The 21,225-nt window shown below is 29.1% G+C and overlaps 7 protein-coding genes across 7 annotated transcripts; 3 read left to right on the top strand and 4 right to left on the bottom strand.

The window, feature by feature from the left end:
• Positions 1 to 2,394: 2,394 nt before the first annotated feature.
• Positions 2,395 to 3,744, bottom strand: GO595_004921 (enolase family protein; the record flags this gene model as incomplete). Its single annotated transcript, XM_067918106.1, has 1 exon — positions 2,395 to 3,744. One exon carries the CDS (start codon positions 3,742 to 3,744, stop codon positions 2,395 to 2,397), a length of 1,350 nt encoding a protein of 449 aa, XP_067774939.1.
• A 517-nt stretch (positions 3,745 to 4,261) lies between these two features.
• Positions 4,262 to 4,678, bottom strand: GO595_004920 (cytidine deaminase; the record flags this gene model as incomplete). The annotated part of the gene is made up of 1 exon (XM_067918105.1): positions 4,262 to 4,678. One exon carries the CDS (start codon positions 4,676 to 4,678, stop codon positions 4,262 to 4,264), a length of 417 nt encoding a protein of 138 aa, XP_067774938.1.
• Positions 4,679 to 5,569: 891 nt separating this feature from the next.
• GO595_004919 (uncharacterized protein) lies at positions 5,570 to 7,864 on the top strand (the record flags this gene model as incomplete). Its single annotated transcript, XM_067918104.1, has 1 exon — positions 5,570 to 7,864. One exon carries the CDS (start codon positions 5,570 to 5,572, stop codon positions 7,862 to 7,864), a length of 2,295 nt encoding a protein of 764 aa, XP_067774937.1.
• A 1,744-nt stretch (positions 7,865 to 9,608) lies between these two features.
• GO595_004918 (rho GDP-dissociation inhibitor 1) lies at positions 9,609 to 10,151 on the top strand (the record flags this gene model as incomplete). Its single annotated transcript, XM_067918103.1, has 1 exon — positions 9,609 to 10,151. The coding sequence occupies one exon, from the start codon at positions 9,609 to 9,611 to the stop codon at positions 10,149 to 10,151; it is 543 nt and encodes a 180-aa protein (XP_067774936.1).
• Positions 10,152 to 14,143: 3,992 nt separating this feature from the next.
• Positions 14,144 to 14,647, bottom strand: GO595_004917 (ras-related protein Rab6; the record flags this gene model as incomplete). Its single annotated transcript, XM_067918102.1, has 1 exon — positions 14,144 to 14,647. The coding sequence occupies one exon, from the start codon at positions 14,645 to 14,647 to the stop codon at positions 14,144 to 14,146; it is 504 nt and encodes a 167-aa protein (XP_067774935.1).
• Positions 14,648 to 17,309: 2,662 nt separating this feature from the next.
• On the bottom strand, positions 17,310 to 18,107 carry GO595_004916 (dolichyl-diphosphooligosaccharide--protein glycosyltransferase subunit 2; the record flags this gene model as incomplete). The annotated part of the gene is made up of 1 exon (XM_067918101.1): positions 17,310 to 18,107. One exon carries the CDS (start codon positions 18,105 to 18,107, stop codon positions 17,310 to 17,312), a length of 798 nt encoding a protein of 265 aa, XP_067774934.1.
• A 309-nt stretch (positions 18,108 to 18,416) lies between these two features.
• GO595_004915 (coiled-coil domain-containing protein 96) lies at positions 18,417 to 19,535 on the top strand (the record flags this gene model as incomplete). The annotated part of the gene is made up of 1 exon (XM_067918100.1): positions 18,417 to 19,535. One exon carries the CDS (start codon positions 18,417 to 18,419, stop codon positions 19,533 to 19,535), a length of 1,119 nt encoding a protein of 372 aa, XP_067774933.1.
• Between the last annotated feature and the right edge of the window lie 1,690 nt (positions 19,536 to 21,225).

Here is a 21,225-nt window from a genome sequence, read left to right as displayed (position 1 = left end):
ATAATGATAAATATGAATTGTGCAATATTCCCTTATTAATGCTGATAAGTTTTATCTCTTTTGATGGGATCGGAAACTTGATTGAGTTAACAAATTGTATCAGCCAACAAAGAGGAAACAATTTTTTGCATTTGAATTGAAATTAATCGAAATTATAGAACTTTTTGAATGCTTTATTTAAAAATTTGTGCGCGATCGAACTGAAGATTCCAGTTGTTGGAGACAAAGTTGGGAAAACAAGTCTGCTAATGACAATGAATCAGAAACCATTTCCAGAGAGGTATGTTCCAACCCTTTTTGAATCGTATTGCCAGGAATTTTATAAATACGAAAAACCTTTTAAGGCCCACTTTTGCGATACCTGTCAACTCTACGATCGCCTTTATCCCCTTAGTTATTCCCATGCTGATATTGTTTTACTTTGTTTTGCACTTAATAATCAAGAATCTTTTCAAAATCTAACTAAAAAATATATTAATTACATCAAGCTCTATGCTCCAAAGGCTACAGTATTTGTTGTTGGTACAAAATTTGATTTATATCAATATGATAACCCGAATTGTGTTTCAGATGAAGAAGTTTTTCAACTTGTTATGGACCAAAAATTTGATTGTTATATCCAATGTTCAGCAAAGGATGGCTATAAAGTGGATGATATTTTTTCTGAAATTGCTCGCGCAACTTTACAAAAACTCAAACAGGAGAACAAAGCTCAATGTCAACTTCAATGAAAAGCTTGTGTAAATAAAAGTATTTCATGCTAATGATTAATAAAATTGTTTTAAGTGGTTTCCCAACGATAGAATCAAATGAATGAAAATTCATCGGATTTATATTCAAATACTGAGGTGTTTGGGAAACCTTTCTGCAACCACTTTATACCTTTTTTTCAATTCGTAACTTCGTTATCGCATTAAATAAACATATCGCTGTAGTCGATATTTAATGTTGTGAGCAAATATTTCAATTCAAGGATTATATAATTAAAAAAAATTGTTTGATTAATATTATTTTTTATAATTTATATTATTTTACAACTAAGTTCTATTAATGTATTGCTTAAGTTTTCGACGCAAGAAGCCAAAGATGATTTTATCGAAAAGTATAAAGAAGCATTGAATCAAAACATAGATATTCTCACATCTGAATAATGAATTAGTTTTTTTACACTCAAATTCTTTTAATCAGTAAAACTTAATTTGTCCTGCATTTTACGATTTGGAATATGTTTCGCCAGAGAATTTCCAATACATAAAATGAAAAATTCGTTAAACCAATGTAGTCATTATATAGTACATCCTTTCATCGGATAAACTAATTCTTTCTGCTTCAAAGAAATTTTTTATGAATTTTCTGGTTGGATATATCCAGAAAAGACAAATCATTGATGTAATTCCAAGACCAACAATTTGACTTATAACTTTAATGTATAAGGAAGAACAACTTTCTTGGAAGTCTTGTGGCGTAAACATTAATGAAAAGCTTGATAAAAGTCCAAAAGTAGTCGAAAGTAAGAAAACAAATTTTTCAGTTCGATTCTGTACTCGGATAAATGAATAGATGCCATATGTTAATGAGAAGATAACCCAAAATATTCCAAATATGATTGAAAATATATTGCTTGAGTGAAATAGGTTTACAATCAGACCTTCAATGATTCCAGTTAGTGATATTAATATAGTGTAAATTAAAATTGGCTTGAAAAAATTGTACTGTGGCATTTAGAATTTAAGCACTTTTTGTGTTTGAAGTTTCAAATCATATATGAGAATGATTGAATCTAGATATGAAAAATAAGAATTAACAACAGTAAAATCATATTCTATGAAAGAATTTATTGAATCATTAAAAGAAATCCTATTGGAATTAATGTGTGTCCCAATATTTCAAGTTTGAAAAAAGATATAATTAGGTTTTGTTGAAATATATATATGATTGGGAATACATAAGGTAATTAAAAATATCCAAATGAAAACTTTGTTTAAATGAAATAATTAATTTCTAACAAAATTAAGTTCGTATTTAATTTAAGAAGAATTTTTAATGTTTAACAGCAATATATGATTGTTTCATCAAAATCTTCAAGATGTTTATGATATCCAAAATAAAAATTCTAATTCTGTCTTTTCTTCCAATCATTAAAGTCAAATCTTCAAACGCAATAATCAATAAAAACGAAACATATTAAAATTAATCAAAAATCCTAAATTTGGGATAAACATCAAATCTAAAATTTTGCCTTGAATTTTTTATAAAATCAATTGCTTTGGAATCCAATTTTACACTATTTATATTATTATTTCTCATTAAATTGATGAGTTGATAAGCTCATAATTAATATAGAAAATTTATAATTTATTTACATAAACGCAATGAATTTTGATCTTCTATACCTTATGTGATGTTTTGCTTATGTTCCATTTCAATGATTTCTTTTCCGATTTCAAGTAATCTGTTGACTTTTTCAATATTTTCACCTTTTAATATCGAACCAATTTGTATCATTGAAGCACCAACTGCAACAGCTAAATCGCATATCCATGTGTCTGGTGTTTCAACTTCGCTTGTAGCCAATACAATTTTTTTATTACATTTTTCAATTTGTTGTGCTACTTTTGTCACTTTTGTTATCGTTGCGGCTTCTATCGGCGTTATTACGATAGAATTTCCGATCAAATCCGATTCAATCCGTTCTACCCTTGAAAAAATGCCACTTTTCATTACAAGGGAAACGGTTTCGTTATCGACAACATCAAAAATTTGCTTCCATCCATCGATATCATCAAAGGGAATCGGATCTTCTATATAAGAAATGATTTGGGTTTGTTTCCCTAATAAGTCAATCCAAAATTTTGTGTTTGAAGTGTTTGAACCTCTGAATCCAATTGTCAAATCATCGCCCAAACTATGTCCACTTGCAGAGACAACAGACTCAACAAATGAAATTGTATCTTCTGCTGTTGGTGATTCGATTAAATATGTTCCATTGTTAGTGTTTACTGAGTGTGAAGTTTTGGAATAATGCAAATTTATTTCACAAATTATTCGAATTTGCTCTTCAATGGTTTTATTTGGATTAGGTATAAGGAATACTTTGGAAATTGGCGAATCAGAAATTTCGAAAAAAGTGAAAATTGGTGTGGGAACAAATATTGGATATTTATGTGTAAGCGTATTTGTCAGATGATTAAAGAGTGGAACTTTTAGAAGCTGAGATGATGAAATGGCAATCGCAGATGATATTGCAATACTTGTGTTAACACCAATTTTGTGAAAATTTGGAGTTCCATCTGATGATTCAATTACTGAGTCGATCATTTGTTGGTCATAAATAGGGCGCTTTTCGAGTTTAGGTTGAAGATTTTTTGAGATTATTGCTATTGCTGTTTGAGCTCCAAGACCATTGTATCTGTTTGAATTTATGTCATTAACAACAAATGCATCAGAAGGATCGCAAAAATCGCAGGAAGGAGCTTGAGCTGAGCCTAGCAATTTTGTTTTACCAAATACTTGACCCCATATCTCAACTTCAAGTGTAGGATTTCCAATACCGTTGAGTACTTCCCTTCCAACAACCTTGCTAATTGTAGGTGGAGCAGAGTGCTCAGCAATTTGATTATGTAAAAAACTCATTGGATCATCTGGATGTGAAATAAGTAGATTTGTCAAAGCATCTTCGAATACAGTTTGAATATCCCATTTCTCAGCATATTCAGCAGCAAGCTGAGTTTCATCTATTTCCATTGTGATGATATGTTAATGATTTGGATAGATTTAATTCCTAAAGTAAAAAGTGCAATAAATTTAAACGGCAACTAATAAACGTTCGTTGCATTAACACAAAACTGATCATTATCTCCTGTTAATATTAACAACAATTTTTATTTAGACTACCTACTGATAACATTAACGGATATTCAACGTTAGTTAATGATTTACATTTTATCTCTGATTGTGATAATAGATCGAAAGATGACGAAATCTATAAACATTAACAATTATAAATGTTATTAGGTTTCCCAAGTGATGATGTTATTTCAACATTTACAAATAGATACATTGAAAACTTTTAAATATTTCTAATTTCCAAAACCAATCATCATTCCCCTATCGGAAAAAATATCCGACAATTATCTAATAGAGAATATTTAAAACAACGTTAAATTGATCCAAAAAATGATTCATCATCATGTTAACATACTTCTTTGACTGCTTGATACAATTTTTGTACACAAAAAATAAAAAAAAGCTAAGGGGCGAACTATTTAGTAAGGTCTGCTGGAGAAAATGCCATTGGAAGAATGTCTGTTATATGCATTCTTTTTGCCTCACCGGTTGCTTTGGTCAAAATGACCTCAAGGTTTCCAAATTCAACAATAAATTGGCGGCAGAAGCCACATGGTGTTATAAAATCATCTTTAATGTCAGAAGTAACAAGAATAGCAACGATGTCTTTATGACCTTGTGAAATGCATGAGGAAATAGCTGCTCTCTCAGCGCAGAGACCATTAGGATAAGAACAGTTCTCAATGTTTGTTCCACCAACAATTGTTCCATCTCTGCAAAGAACGGCGGCTCCAACACGGAACTTTGAGTAAGGGGAATACGAGTATTCCTTGGTTGCAGAAGCAACTTTGAAAAGGCGTTGAACATCTTCTTCGGATGTGTGGTAGCTCATCGGGGAAAATAAAAACCGTTTTCATCGTTTTATTTGCCACAAATTGAATGGGTATCGTATTTTTATCAATCAATTTATGTTCATATTGATCGGCCTAAGTTGTTCCTATAATTCAAAAAGTTGTTTGAAGTGAAGTAAAAATACTTTTCACAAATTCATGATATGTATGAAATACATGTTTGAACTGTAATTTTTAGTGTCGCTGTAAGTTTGAATTCATATGTATTATGACTTAATTGTAAAATTAAATATCAAAACATGATTTCGATTTAAATTTCATAATTTTTTGAGATATCTCTTATTAGTATTATCATTCAAATACAATATATTTAGATAAGTTATTTGGGGAAATTTGGAATTATCTAAACAAAAGGATATTGGTTCAATTTATGAAATTTTAAAATGTGCCACATGTTGAAAACAAAATATATTTTAATCTTTTTTGAATACAACATATTTTGTTATGAATCATGTTGCTATTATGTCACTATGTATCATATATATTTGTGTATGTGTAAAATCTTTTTAGAACCCCATAGAGCGTTTGATGAAGATTTTTTGCGAAAACCGCTGGAATAAACGTATTACCAATCAAAAACTAAAAGAAATTCATATCAAGATTTCGAAAGATAAACAATATAAATATTTTTGTAATATATAAAAATATACTTACTATTCATCATTAAACTATTGATTCAATTTTTATGAGGATATATCTTACCAATTTTGAGATAATTAAAATTTAAATTTTGAAAATGTGTGTAAATTTTAACATCACATGTCGATTCCACTTTTTGTATACTCTGAAATCTGGTTTTCGGACCAAAACGAATAAAATTCTATAGAATTCCGCACTTTTTCAATGGGTGATAAAGCGAAATACAGTTGCAAATGAACACCTGGAAAAAAATTAAAGCTACCTTAAAATGGACAATCGCAAATATTGATCTTGGTGTCAACATACGCAGTAAGTTTGTTGTGATGTGGCAACGCGGAGATTCTAAAGGTCAAACTGATTCAATTTTCCCAGATAATGAAAACAAACTTAATTACAATGCCCAATTTGAGTGCCCATGCACAATGTTTGTAAGTAAGTCAAATGGATCTATAAGAACAAAAAATGTTAGTTTTAAATTGATGCGTTATATAAAAGGCAAAAAAAAACTTTATGGAAAAATCATCGTTGATGTTGCCCCATTTTTTGGACTAACAGATGCTTCTATTGTAAGTAAAGAAATGGAAAGTGGCAGATCAAATCCTCCAATCTTCAATGCATCCTTCTTTCTACAATCCGAAGGTGAAATAATGGAAATGGAAAAGGCAGATTTGGAAGATGTCTCTTTCATTGGTCACAAAGAAGAACGTGTTCCATTATCATCCTGGGATGTAACTGAAGTTACGCCGGTTATGCATAAGGGCAAACCAATAGAAGTTGCTGATGAAGCTGAACAAACGAGTGAAGGTTCAATAAAAGAAGATAATGAAAATAAGGAAGATCAATCACAAAACGAAGAAAGCAAAACAACAGAAGAACAAAAAGGACACCAAGAGCCCACAGAGGAGCACGCTGAAACAGCTGAAGCTGAGCAAAAAGAAGAAAAAGTCGTTGAAACCGCCGAATCAACAGAAAAAGTTGAAATCAAAGAAGAAAATGAAGAAAAAGTCGAAGAGCACAAAGAAGAGCAAGAAAAGAAAGAAGAAAAAACACAAGAAAACAAAGAAGAACAAGAAAAGAAAGAAGAAGAAAACGAAGAAAACAAAGAAGAACAAGAAAAGAAAGAAGAAGTAAACGAAGAAAAAGTCGAAGAAAACAAAGAAGAACAAGAAAAAGTCGAAGAGCACAAAGAAACAGAAGAAAAAGCAGTTGAAAACGCCGAACAACAAAATGCTGAAGAGAAATTAGAAGAAACTATTGTCGAAACCAAAGCAACTGAAGCGCCAAAAGAAGAAATTAAAGCGGCAGAAGCACAAGCTCCCAATGCTGATGAACTTCTCCACACCATTTTCACCACAAAGTTACCAATTCTTCACAAGGCGCCACTCTTTGCACCAAAGACATTATATCCAAGTGCTGTTTTCCCTATTTTTTCCACCATTCTTCATACGAATCTTTTGTCTTCGAGCAATCCAAACTTCGAATCGAATCTTAACACATTTGAAACGGAATTCCCTAATTCCAAAACCAAAGAAAAGGTCGCGACAATCGTTGTTCTCAGCAGCCTCATAAAACACTATCAGCACATCAAACAATTTGATGCCGAAAACGCATCAAAATTCACATCAAAACTTGATGCACTAATTAATCCACTTGTGAGGAATACGTTACACGAATGGAGCAAACGGTCGCGTGTCATAATTAACCGTCTCTCAACCGCTACATTTGACTTTGATACTCTTCTCGCTGACTTCAAACAAATAATAGAAGACAATAAGAAGGCAATGAAAAAGTATTCGCCTTTGGTAAGAAGACATCTTATTGATAGATACATATTGAAGTTGGATTCTCTGATTGCTAATAAGTTGATATCAAATCCAAAGAGATTCAGTTTTGGAAACGGAGTCATTTGGAACTCACTGTTATCAGCTGTTGAAAATGATGAAAGAATTTCACTTTATTACTCAAAACAAGTTATTTCATGTTTGGTTATGGCAGAAGGCATAGCTCAAACCCCAAGTATGAAGAACTACATTGCCCCTGACCTTAACAAGAAGAACGTCTATTACATTTTACGCAATTTCCATACCGATGAAAATATTCCAAATAAAATCAGTCCAAGAAGTTTTGCTAAAGAATATAAAATCAAGAAAGAACAACGTAAGAACATCAAGCCAAAGGTAAAGACGCAAAAGCCATCGCCTATAACAATTGAAAATGAATCAAATGCAAATTTAGAAGATTGGAACAAAATCCGTAAAACGGAGAAAATTCTCAAACTGTTTCCATTTATGGAGGAATTTGTTGTGGAACCGCGTAAAGATGTCAAGAAAGTAAAGGTTAAGAAAATTAAACATAAGCAAGAAAGTAAAGACCAAAGTAAAAACCAAAAGAAGAAACAAGTTAAGGTAAAGACAAAAAGGAAGTCTATAAAGAAGCCAAAGAAGTCTGCGAAAACTAAAAATAAAGAAATAGAAGGAAAAGTTGAAAGTGAAGAATCAACTCAAAAAGAAGAAATCGGAGCTCAGTAAACAAATTTTGATGTATTTTTGTCATTATAAATGTGAAATTGTTCTGTTTTGTCAATTAATTTCGATATGAATTCTTTGTTCAATTTGTTCTTTGTTGTTGTTACTAAAACATTTTAAATATTTCCCTTCTTCTTTCTCATTTTACCTTTAGTTCTACATTTAACTTCATCATTGGCGTGAATCCATTCATTGATTCCAACATTACATTTGACTCAATATATTCTATAAGATTATTTAATTTAATTTCAAGGCCGTTTAAATTTTCCGTTACAAAAATACTAAAAAATGGAATCAGATGAGGAAACACATTTACAACTGCTGCTTGAACGAATTCAAAGTGGAGATTATTATGAATACTATGCAATGCTTTCAGGATTTTCAAATATAAATTATGAAATCAATTTTTCTTATTTGATGTTTTACAAAAATATTTGAAGTTATTCTATTACTTTTAAAGTTTCATTTTTTTCTATTAAAGTTTATTTATTTTTTAAAATACACTTCTTCATCATTGCACATTATTTAATAATTATCCTGCCATTCTGGCCACGCTGAAAAAAGGGGTAAATGTTAATGTACAAAATTCAGATGGCATGACACCTCTTTTAATTTCAGTTTGGAAGGGATATCATCCGATTGTATCATCACTCTTAAAATCAGGCGCAGATCCAAACATTCCGGACAATATTTTTTAAAAGGTTTCAAATTTCTTTTTTTTATTTAGACATTTCTTTTCATCTTTTCGAACACCACTTTATTTTGCAGTTCGTCGTAACGATATAAACGTATTACAAATTTTACTTGATTTTAAAGCAGATCCAAATGTTAATGTAAAGCAACAATCGCTACTTTCGATTGCTTCTAAAAATGGATGTGCTGAATCTGTTATGTTATTACTTAAATATGGAGCAGATATCGATGCAGAAAGCGAAATTCATCCATTGGAATCCGTTCTAAAAAGCGGATCAAAAATTTGTTTGTCAATTCTTTTAAGCCAGAAAAGTTATTCAATGTTTCAATGCTTTCCAAATGGTAAAAATTTGTTGGAGCAAGCATTGGAAAGTAAAAGTTCTTTGTTGCCTGTAGTTGCTTACTTGGCGAAAAAGGAAATTGACGAACAAAAAAATAACAAAAAAGATTTACTAAATTCTTTTTCTAAAGAACAGAAAAAAGAAATTGAAAATGTTCTTCTTTTAAATGAAAAATTGATTGAACCTGACTTATTTCCAAATTTGCTTTTCCTGCCAAAAAGGATTTGGAAAATGTAATTAATGCAGTGATTCCATACTAAAAAATGTTATATATTTTAAAATAGTTTGTTTGTTCTCTTAAATTTGGTGAAAATGTATTTTGTTGAATAACGATAAAATTCAATTCATCTTAATGATTTATTATCAAAAGTCAAAAACGAGTAGTAATTTTAGAAATTTCTAAAACACATTTGTCATATACTTAACAATTAATCTTAGTTTAAACATTCCATCCTGCTTGAAATAAATGCTGTATTTTTTCAAGAATCCGAAATGATTCTGCTAAACATTAACAAAGGAACCCACGAATTTTCAAAAATTATCCATTTTCCCAAACGATAAACACAAAGATTTGTGAGTAAAAAAAGATGACACAAGGAATATATTCAATTATTTCAAATTTCAATAAAATTTGGTGTAATTCAGATCGCGATCTTTATTTTAAACAATTATGATCACTTTTTGAATCAATTATTAACCGTTTTTCATTTTTCATGACCGAACAAGAAAATTCCGTACAAAAATTCCTTGATCGTGAAGATGAAGATGAAAGCGTCCGTAAGTGGAAGGAGTCTCTCCTTGGTGATGCTGCCGGTGGTGATTTATCACTTGCTTCTCCAAAAGATGATCCACGTCTTGTCATTGCAAAAGAATTTAAGGTCGTCATACATGGTGGCAACACATATACATATAACTTGGAAGACAAAGACCAATTAAATGACCTCAAGAAGAATGGTTATGTACTCAAAGGAGGACAAACTTTCCACTACGAAGTTACAATCCTTGTTCACCATGATATTGTTCTTGGTATCACTTTCGAGACTAAAGCTAAGAAGATGTTAGCTAAGCAAGAAGCTAGCTTCGAAATTGGTTCATATCCACCAACAATCGCACCAATTACCAAAGCTCTCGATGAATGCGAAGTTCCTGTAGGAAAGATGACCCGTGGCGAATATAAAGTTGTTAACACCATTAAGGATGAAAGAGATAACAAATACTTTACATTTGATTCCAAGTTCAAAATCGAAAAAGCATAAAAAAGGGGAACTCCCCATAATTATTCACTTTTCTTTTTTTCTTTTTAAGGAAATCAAAAAATATTTTTGGCCAAATAAGTTCTCAATTAAAAATGTGTTAATGCTACGGTTAACGATTAATTCTCAAACAATATATTTATCGTTTTATTAAACATTTGACTTTTGGCACATTTTCAGTTCTTCTATGCTAAATGGTTTTCCATGTCCGGGATAGACAAATTTTGCGTTGCTGTTGATAATTTTTTCCCAACTCATCTGAAGAGCATATTCATCTTCAACATAAATTGGTCGATGGCATTTAGCTGGGAAATCACCCATCGCAACATCGCCACAGAACATCTTTCCGTCATCAAAAAGGATTCCGATTGAATCTGAGGAATGTCCTGGTAGATCCATTATCGTAGCAGATATGTTGTACCTTCTGAATACTTGATCATATTCATACAGAATAATCCTATCTGGCTGAATGATAATTGGTAATTGTTTTTCACCAAACAATTTTGAAATAAACGAAAATTTTGTAGTAGGTGAATTTTCTCCAAGACGAAGCTTGTTCAATGTAGATGGTGTTAGTATTACGATTGCTGATGTTTCTTTGAGTAATTCTGATAAAAATCCTGCATGATGTGAATGAGTGATGAAAATATATTTAATATCAGAAAGCTGTATTCCATAGTAATTTAGCCCTTCTTTAAAGTTTTTGTAACTTTTAGATCTTCCTGTATCAATCAGAATGTAACCATTTTCAAATTGAACAAGGAAGTTATTTGTAATAATATTACCAACATTCCATACATTGCCATTTGGTTTCAAGTACTTTGACTTCTTATATATCACTTGGATAATTCCTAAAATAAATGATAATAATAAGATCAAGGCAGTTTTAATTAGTTTCTTTTTCCTTATTGAAAATATAAGCCATGTAAGAATAGCAAATGTTGTTGCAGTAATGATACCCAGAATTGACTGGAAATAAGTTGAAGAAACCAACATTCCAGCCTGAAATGTTATGTGAAAGATCGGCTGATTCCTAAAATTAGAAATATTCTAATTTTAACCCAATAATAAGTTAATTAATGCTTTTAAAATAGCAGACATATTCAATTTAATGCAATTAGTAATAAATTTTTTATTTTAATTCATTTCCATATTTTTCTTAATAATGAATCTTACATAATAAATTAATGTTTTTGTTGGCTATAAAAATTTATTTAAACCTTTTTTATTTGTGAAGTTAATTAGCTAGTCTATAACTGAAATTATATAAAAACAAAGAAGATTAAAGTCACTTTTAGTGTAATCAATGGCCAAATAACAACAGAAAAAGCCATGAATGAATAAAATGAAAATATTTTAATTTTATTATATATAATAGAGTATAAATCACAAAACAAGTTGACTTAAATATTTTCATAAAAATAAAACACAAATAAAATCATCTACAAAATCATGTTGACTTTGTACAACAAGAAAGTTTGATCCACTTTATCGATAAACCGTTCAATTTATAAGAAAAAGTCATTTAATCCACCAAGCCAAAAATCGATTTTTTTTAGCAATGGAAAATCAAATGCCAAAAGAAGTTTCTTTAAAATTTATTTTTTACAATACTTTGAAGAATTAAAGAAAGAAAATCAAGAATTAAAGCAAGAGATCGAATCATTAAAAGCTGAATTTCGAAAGGAAATAGAATATTTAAAGCAAGCAATCAAAGGAAATTCGACGACTGAAGGAGGTAAAGAAAATTGCGAGCTTCAAGAAAATAATGAACGCAACAAGATACTTGAAGAAAATGAAATTGATCCAAGTAACATTAATCTAAAAGATCCACAATATATTAATTTTTAATATTTGTTTCATTTTCATTTTTCAAGGTATTTATTTTACGTATTTAAAACTGCACTTATTCGATTTTCAGAAATTGGTAATGTTGAAATTGTCAAATTACTTCTTGAAATCGATGGTATTGATGTAAATGTAAAAGATATTTCTTTATTTTATTTAATATTTTTTTCTAACTTATAATATTTTTGACAAATATTTGGAATTCATTTAAATTATTTAATACAGCGCTCATTTTAGCATCTGTAAATGGTCATACTGAAGTAGTTAAATTACTTCTTGAGCATAAAGGAATTGATTTTAATGCAAAAGATGTTGTTTTTGTTTTATATAATATTTCATTCGATAATTTTTGGTTTCAAATTTGTTTTTTTAATTTATTACGTTTTTGTAGGTCAGCGCTTTATTGGGCTTCTTGGAAAGGTTATTCCGAAATTGTTCAATTACTTGTTAACCAAAAAGGAATTAATATTAATGGAAAAAATATTTTTTTGTTATTTTTAAGATTTAATTAAATTGTTTCAAGTTTTAAAAAAATTATTGGAATTGATTAAAATTGTTTCAAACCGCACTTAAAATTGCTACAAATAATTGTCATACTGAAGTAATTGATATCCTTAAAGCACATGGCGCAAGGTAAAATCAGAAAATTGCTTCGAATTGTGGTAATGAATAAATAATTCACAATTCCCGAATTTTTTCTCTTTTTTTAAGGTCATAAATACATTATCACATTTCCTGTAAATAGTTATTGTTTACGAAAAGTATATTTTGTGTTAACACTAATCAACAAAAGTTTCACATTAGATGGTCTTCCTTCAAAGGTTTGATCGCTTTTCGAAATTTAATTCCATCATGATGATTCAAATTCAAACAATACCACCGAATATACGAATTAGCCTTAAATTTGTTCCAGGTGTATGCATATGAAAATAATCTCCTGTAAACAGCTCAACAAATTTCAAAATTAATATCATATCTTTTATATGTAAAAACATAGTCTTATAAGATATAAATCATTTTTATATAAAGATATATCGTCTAGTAATGTACAATAAGGTATGTGTTTAATATTTGGCATCCTTACTATTGTTTTCTGGGTACATTTGATCAAATTTAATCTTCGAGTTGATTTTGATGATTATCAATATATATTTCGTTTCCATTTCTTATTAAAAATGAAGATTTGATGTACATAGAAGAAGACAATTAGGATTTTCGCTTGTACTTTTTTCAAAAAGTAAATTTTCTATTATGGTATAACCATTTTGTTGTGCGATTTGAATTGTTGTATAAAATTACTAAAATAAATTCCAAATTATTAAAACATATTTAAAATTATTAAAACAAATATAAAATTATTAAAACATATCCTAAATAATGATAAAAATTGTAATTAGTTTAACGATATTTTGATTAATTTCTTCTTCTTTCATTTGAAGTTCTTTTAAAAAATTTAAGTAAATGTCAAATACGTGCTTTCGTGATGAAAATGCATTATAAACCATATTACTTATAATGATGTTAAATGTATCGGGAAAACCTAAACCAAAAAACTTAAATACTTTTATAGCGGACACCTTAACATAATGAAATTCTACATTTCTTACAATTAGAAGCGCGTATAATAAAAAGAGCTATACAACTTCCTTCTTTCTGATGAAATTCTCAATAGTTTTGGGTATACATAATCTCCACTATATTGTTGATAACTTCTTGTAAAAATGTTTGGTAATATCAATTATGCACCGTGATATTGTTGTTTTTTATCCATATAAAACGATAAAATTGAAAAAGTCAAACAGCACTTTTCCCCAAGTTGCTCAAACAATTCAAAAAACAATTTTTTATTTTAGTGGCAATGAAAGTGTTTAAATGAAGAAGGTAATAATTCTAATGAAATTTGCCATAATAATTTAAATTGAAATAGAGAAGCATCAATAAATACCATCACAAACATGCAATTAAACCATTACTTTATGAAAGATATTATCAAATATTAAGTTTCATTGAATACAATTTGAAATTTCACAGCATTTTAGGATTGTTTCTGTATAAAAAGAATTAAATTTTTGTAATAATCTAAAAAAGAAATGCAAAATAATATATCAAAGAAATCTAATTAAAAATCTAAAAATAATTTATATACTTTAACAATAGCATCGGTTTGGATTTTGTGTCACTTCTGCGTTTTCAACAATTACAATTGGATCAGTTTGGGCACGTGAGAGATCAGGAATTGATTCACAAATAAGTTTGAAAAGTCTTGTTACATTTTGCCCAGTTTTTGCAGACGTTTCAATTGTTTGGATCGAAAGTGATTTAGTAAATTCTGTGACTTGTTCATGTGGAACTTTGCTTTCTAGATCATTTTTATTTCCCACAAATATGCAAGTAGCATCACTTCCGCGTTCGCTCATTACTGTTTTTTGCCATCCTTTTGCTTCTTCGAAAGTATTTGGATCTGATACATCATAAACTATAACAGCAATATTTGAATCTCTGATATAAGCTGGGATTAATGATCTAAATCTTTCCTGACCTGCAGTATCCCACACTTGAAGATTAACAGTATGGTCTTGAACTTGAATTGGCTTTGTGAAAAAATCAATTCCAATTGTAGACGAATAATCTTTGTCAAATGTACTATTCATGAACCTACTAATAAGTGAGCTTTTTCCCGTCCCTGCAGCACCAAGAAAAACGACTTTGCATTTGGTAGTCATTAAATATTTAACATCACATGTCGCATATATGGTCGGATGAGAGAAGAAAACGCAATTCTGCTATGATGAGCTTGAATTTGTTAGATCAGATATTGCTTTCTTGAGAATTTTGTTGTCTCCTCTTAATGAATTGATTCTAGCATTCGCTTTATTGATCTGTTCCTTTAGATTTGTTATCAAATTTTGGTTTGAATTATAAACCTGAATTAAACTTTCATCAACTTGTGATGCATCAAGTTGCTTTTGATAACTTTGAAGTTCAGTTTGTAATTTTTGGATATGTGTAGTACTATCTTGAAGTTCTTGTTTGAATTTTATAAATTGATTCTGAATCTCTCTGTTCTTTTTTTTGATGAGCTTCTTTTCTTCAGTTTTTTGAAAAATTTGCTCACTTAAATCTTCGAAAGTATTATTCTCTTCCTCATTACGTGGAGTAGATATTTCCTCTTGAAATTGATTCCATATTTTCCCTCTTTCTTCTTCGTTTTGTTCAATTTCTTTTTCAATTAATTTTGAAATATGGACATATTCAGTGATTTGTTTTTGAAGAGAAATATATTTTTGTTCTTTTTCTTTTAATATCTTTTTGAGCTGAGAAATTTTTAGGTTATCTTCTTGAAATCGATTGTTGGTAAACTTGTTTAAAATATTTTTAGGCAAACTTAGATTTATTAGTAATTTTTGTATTGTTTCTAGTTGTTCTTTATTTTCCCTTTCAAGTCTTTGTATGGCTTTTTCTTCTGTTATAAAGTTCATTTTTTTTTTTTGCACGTTTAATTTATTGAAAGAACAGAATATGTATTTCTAAATATATCACACCACAAAAAACTTTTTTGGTTGAAATTTTCCTGTTAATACCCTTTTAAAGAAATATGGTTTAATCTTAATATTTCTTATTTTTTTTTTATTAAATTTTTACATTCAAATGATAAAGATTATATTTTTCCATTCAAACAGGAAATTGATCTAAAAAATTCCAAACATTGGTTTACATTTAACAAGAACAGCATAAAATGCATTTTTAGCATCTCTAATTTTTACAAATAAAAATATTTCTATTCAAGGTTTTTGACAAATTCGTTGTAGTCGAAATAAGTTTCACCTATTTGAAACCTTCGGAAAACAGTTAAAAATTCTTGATCACCAAAAATGAGGTCGAACCGTGAACACACATCTTGCATTTGTTCAAGAGATACATATCCCTTTTTCCTTTTGTCTTTTTCGAGAAACTTTTCAAGGAGTGATTTAATTTTCCCTTTAACTCGATTTCTTGCTTTTGATAAAATATCATATGATATCCTGATAAATCGCACTTAACAAAGAGATCAGGTCTAGATTCCATCACACGAAGAGCATTTTCTGATGCTTCTTGTATGATAAAAATCCATCCATTCAAATTAATTTTTGCGCCAATGAAAATTTCATTTGGTTGATATGGATTTCCTGTACTTGGATTTGTGAATGTTGTTTTTGAGAGAAATTTCCCTCCTTTGAATCCGGAATTTGGAACGACAATTTCATTGACAGAGAATGAATAATCATCAAGACAATATTCTAAAGCAAATTCTCGTACAATGTCTGCTTTGTTTTTTGATTCTAAAGTTGCTGAAAATTGAAGAAATGTTTTAGGAGTCCTAATTTCCATGAAGTATTTATTTGGGATTCTGGACGTTAACTTTAATTTAATTCAATTATTAATAAACATTAGAAAGATGGGTATCTTTTTATCAAAATAGAAATTTTTTAAAATCCAACAGACACATCATATCTATCAGTTAATTACTATACATCAATATGCTAATAAAATTTTTGATTTTGTAACAATTTTGAATGTGAAGCCTTCTGCTTGCACGACTCTATTTGGGCGTTAAATCTGTAACGTATAATTTATGATTCGTTTGTTTACACAATGTATATATATATATATATATATATGCTTTTATGGGATACATCAGTTCTAAATTAAAATGTTAATGTGAAAAGTATTTACTTTAATAATTTATAATATGTTTTAATAACTTAAAATATGTTCCAATAATTTGAAACAGCACTTCATATAGCAGTTTGAAATAATAATATAGAAATAGTAAAATTACTTTTAGTTAAAGAAGGAATTGATGTTAATGCAAAATATATTCATTTTAATAATTTGGAATAGGTTTTAATAATTTTGGATATGTATTAATAATTTGAAACAGCACTTATAAACGTTTATTTATAAAATACTCACGAGATAATCATCTAAAACTGAACACATTGGTGCTTTTCTCTAAGTTTGCCTAATTTCTGAAGAAAATTAAATGGATTATAAATAACATTTATTTAAGAGGACACCTTCGGATGCCTTTCTCTATAGAGATGGACATAAATTTTTGGGGCAAGTGAACTTTTTTCCATACCATAAATTAAATTAAAAAATAATATTATGAAGATGAAATTAAATTCGAAAAATTAATATATATAAAAAGTTAATAGAGTTATAATTTACTTATTTTTTATTGATATTTTTATATATATAAAAGTATATGTTTAATGAATATTTAAATAGTTCTATTGGAGGTAAATAAAATGAAAAATTTTTTGTGTTTATTTATTCGGTTTTTGTTTTTTCATTATTTTGTACTTTTGCTTTCTGTACCATCTTATTACGACCAACGAGTGCGAATCGAAGCAAAGTACCTAAGACAACAAATGCGCAGAGGATATACTTGAGCATGTCCACGAATGTGATGTATTTCCAGAAATAAACAAAGAAAACAAAGAATGCGCCCAACGAAACAACAAATGCTAGTGATAGAATAGCGTCAACAAAGTTATGTGGGAAGTAGCCGCAGTTTATGCCATTGACAAATAAAAGAATTATTAAAATGACAAATGCCCCTATCATCATGATCGTAAAAAGTTGTGTTATGATGGGTTTAGGTGTTGGCTTGGGTGGTTGGAAATCCCATTCAACATCTGTGAAATTGTCAACGACTTCATTATTGGCAATGAAATTAACTTTGGCAATATTCCAGAAAAATGGTGAGTCAAGAACTTTGTCATTGATCATTAACTTAAGGTCATACACACCAGAATGTTTGTATAGTTTCTGAAGTTTTTTGGGTGTGAAAGAAAGTGTCAAAAATCCATTGCGGAAATTAAACACAGATGTTACAGAATGAACACCAAGCTCAAGTACACAGACTTGATTCTTTGGAGTAGATTTGAATTGTGTCTGAAGTTTGAGGGAAAGAGTTTGATTTTCAGTAAGATCGAACGATGTTGTTTCGCCAACTCCTAGTTCTTTCTTTTCTACTGTAGTAGAACCTTGTTGGACAGTAAGAGAAAGTCCTTCAATGACGTATGGCTTAGAAAGAATATATGTGAAAAAACAAACAAGAAGCATTTTTGTCACTTTTTTAGGGCCAAAAAGGAAATTTATGCAAATCACCAAAATCTTTCTCATTAATTCTTTATTCTTTCACATCTCGCCAATTTAAGGTTCGTTGTTAACAAATGTAACAATTTATTTTCTATTAAAAATAATATTTAATAATATCATCAATAAAAAAATCTTTATTACTCTTATCACTCATTATGTTATCATTTGTAAATTAAAATTTTGGTATGAGTAATTAAGAAAAAATCACTTAAAAATGGAAGACATTATTTTGCAAAATAAAGCACTTTTATTAACTAACGTCTTTTTTTAGAAATGAATATTGATCAAGAAGATGATGGTACAAGCAGTCTTGCATCTGCTAGTCAATCTTCACTTAGTTCTTCTTTCAGAAGTTCATTTTCCGAATCAGATAATCAAGAAGTTGATTTTCCTAATGAAGAATCAATTGACCCAGAATTTAAAGCTAAATTTGATGAAGTCAAATCAGAGTTTATTAAAACTAGAAATCAGGCCATCTTAATTCAACGTAAGTTAATTGATTTATTCCCAGCTTTAGGTTTTGATGATTCTACATCAACAGGATTTTCAAATTTTCCAAATAGATATCAAGAAACTTTAGACCGTCTTGAATCACGACGTAATGAGCTTGAACGAATTAAGTCATCATATGAAACACAACTTCAAAAACTTCATTCTGAGTGGGAAGAATCAGATCAACATCTAAATCAGAAAGAAGAAGCATTTCGTAAAATGCGTGAGGATGCAGGTCGTAAGACGATAATTCAGCGAACGAATCGACCAATAAAATTAGCCGATCTTAATTCCAAAGAAAATCAATTATCATCCAAAGAATTTGATCTTGAACAAGCTCGCATTGAATTTGTTCGTACCAAAGATCGATATAAGCAAACCGAAGCCGAATTAAGCAAACAAGATCAATTATCCGAAGGTCTTCATCTGATCGATTTTGAGCAACTTAAGATCGAAAAACAATCGCTGAAAGAGAAGAAAGCCGAAAAGACTCAAGATCTCGAAAAAATCCGACAAAAGATTGAAATCAATGCACATACACTAACGCATGTCAAAGAAAAACTTAATTTTGTCATGAAACAAAAGGCTCAACTTCAACAAAAGCAAGCGCAAATGGATGGCAGATACTCGGAATCTCGCTCAAAACTTGCCACAGCGCGAATTCGAAGAGATAAAGTTCGAGATGAAAATTCACATTTAAAGAAATCAAGTGGTTTAATAGGCATGACGGACTTATTATATGATTTCGAGAACAAGAACAATGAGTTAGAATTAATGCAAGACAAGTTAACAGAATTGAAAACAAGATTTAACGATTTGACGAATATGCAACATGAATTAGAAGCAAAGATTTCACAAAGACAACCTTTAGACACATCATATCTCAAGTTAAATCGTTAAATATCGGAATATGTTATGTGAATAAAATATTCGATTATAAAACTTGTTATCAAAATCCATTAAAAAAAGGTTTTTTCTTTGTAATGATTTGGTTATTCAAATTTTGAGAGATTTAAATTAATTTGGGATGATTGAGCTGATTAAAAGAAATCAAATAATTACAAAATAAAATAAAAGATTTAATGGTTTATAATGATATTTTATTTTTGATATGCATATAATGTATCTTTGGTTTGGTATTCTAATTATTTATGTAAAGAAAGTGAGTTTATTGACTTTACATTTTTCTGGAATTTCAATAATACACCAAACTCAACCTGATGAATCATTTGATACCCTAATTATTGGAGAGGGCGTTTATACAATAGGTAATGCTGCATTTCGTTTATGGACTCAATTGAAAAAAGTAGTGATTTCTAACACAACGACTATAATTGGAGATAGTGCTTTTAAATGTTGTTTAAGCCTTAAAGAAGTTATTTTTGGAAATAATATTATCAGTATAGGTACTGGAGCCTTTTCATATTGTATTGCACTTAAAAATATTATTCTTCCGAATTCATTAATAGAAATTAAATCAAATGGATTTCAAAATTGTAGAAAAGTCGAAAATATAATATTAAGCGAAAGCTTAGAAATAATTGTTTCGTTAGGATTTTCATGTTGTGAATTAGTTAAAACAATTATTATACCAAACACCGTAAATTATATTGGATTTATGGCTTTTATGGGATGTACAAGTTTAGAATCAATAGTAATTGGATATAATCTTCGATATATTGAAGTTCAAACATTTTATGAATGTAATAGTTTAAAAGAAATAGAGCTATACTATATTGAAAAAATCTCTGGTTTATCTTTTGCAAGATGTTTAAATTTAAAAAGTGTACAAATCGGAGAAATTACATCAGTGATTAATCCAAGTGCATTTGAAAATTGTGTTTCTTTAGAAAATATTAATATAAGTGAGTACAATTTATTTTATTCTAATTTACATGATGATGGAATTATTTATAATCGAGTCATATCAAAAATTATTCGTTTTCCAGAAGGAAAAAATATTGAACAATACATATTTCCAAAAACAGTGGAGTCTGTGGAAGCATATGCATTTTATGGATGTAGCAAAATCAAAAATATTCAAATGGGAAATGTGATCTTTATTTCATCATCTTCATTTCAAGAATGTAATGGATTAACTGAAGTAATGTTTCCAAACACATTAAAACACATTGAAACATATTCTTTCTTCAGATGCACATCGCTAGAAATGATATTTATAGGTAAAGAGGTAGAAGTAATTAAATCACATGCATTCTCACAATGTACATCACTTAGGTGTATTTATTTCTTCGGTGATGAAGAACCAAAAATAATAAATGATGATGCATTTTCAGGATGTAACATTTTGACTGTAATCACTCCAAAGTATTATAATGGAAGTACATTCGGCGGAATGAGAGTGTTCAAAGAAACATTTGGAAATTGTGCGCCAATAAAATTGTTTGAGAAAGATTATCCTATGGAAACTTCAAGTAATAATGCATAATAAACATAAATAACTAAAAATCATTTTTATTAAATTTAATAGTCAAATTTTGATAAATAAATGAAATTTTATGTAAAAATTTATATGCGAAAGGAAAAAAAATGAGCATGAATATATATTTTAAATCCTACTCTGAGTTTA

Source organism: Histomonas meleagridis (genome assembly GCF_020186115.1).
Source record: "Histomonas meleagridis strain 2922-C6/04-10x chromosome Unknown contig_30, whole genome shotgun sequence".
NCBI classification, from domain to species: Eukaryota; Parabasalia; order Tritrichomonadida; family Dientamoebidae; genus Histomonas; species Histomonas meleagridis.
Note: the sequence above shows the minus strand (reverse complement) of the source record. Positions and strands in the feature narration are given on the sequence as shown.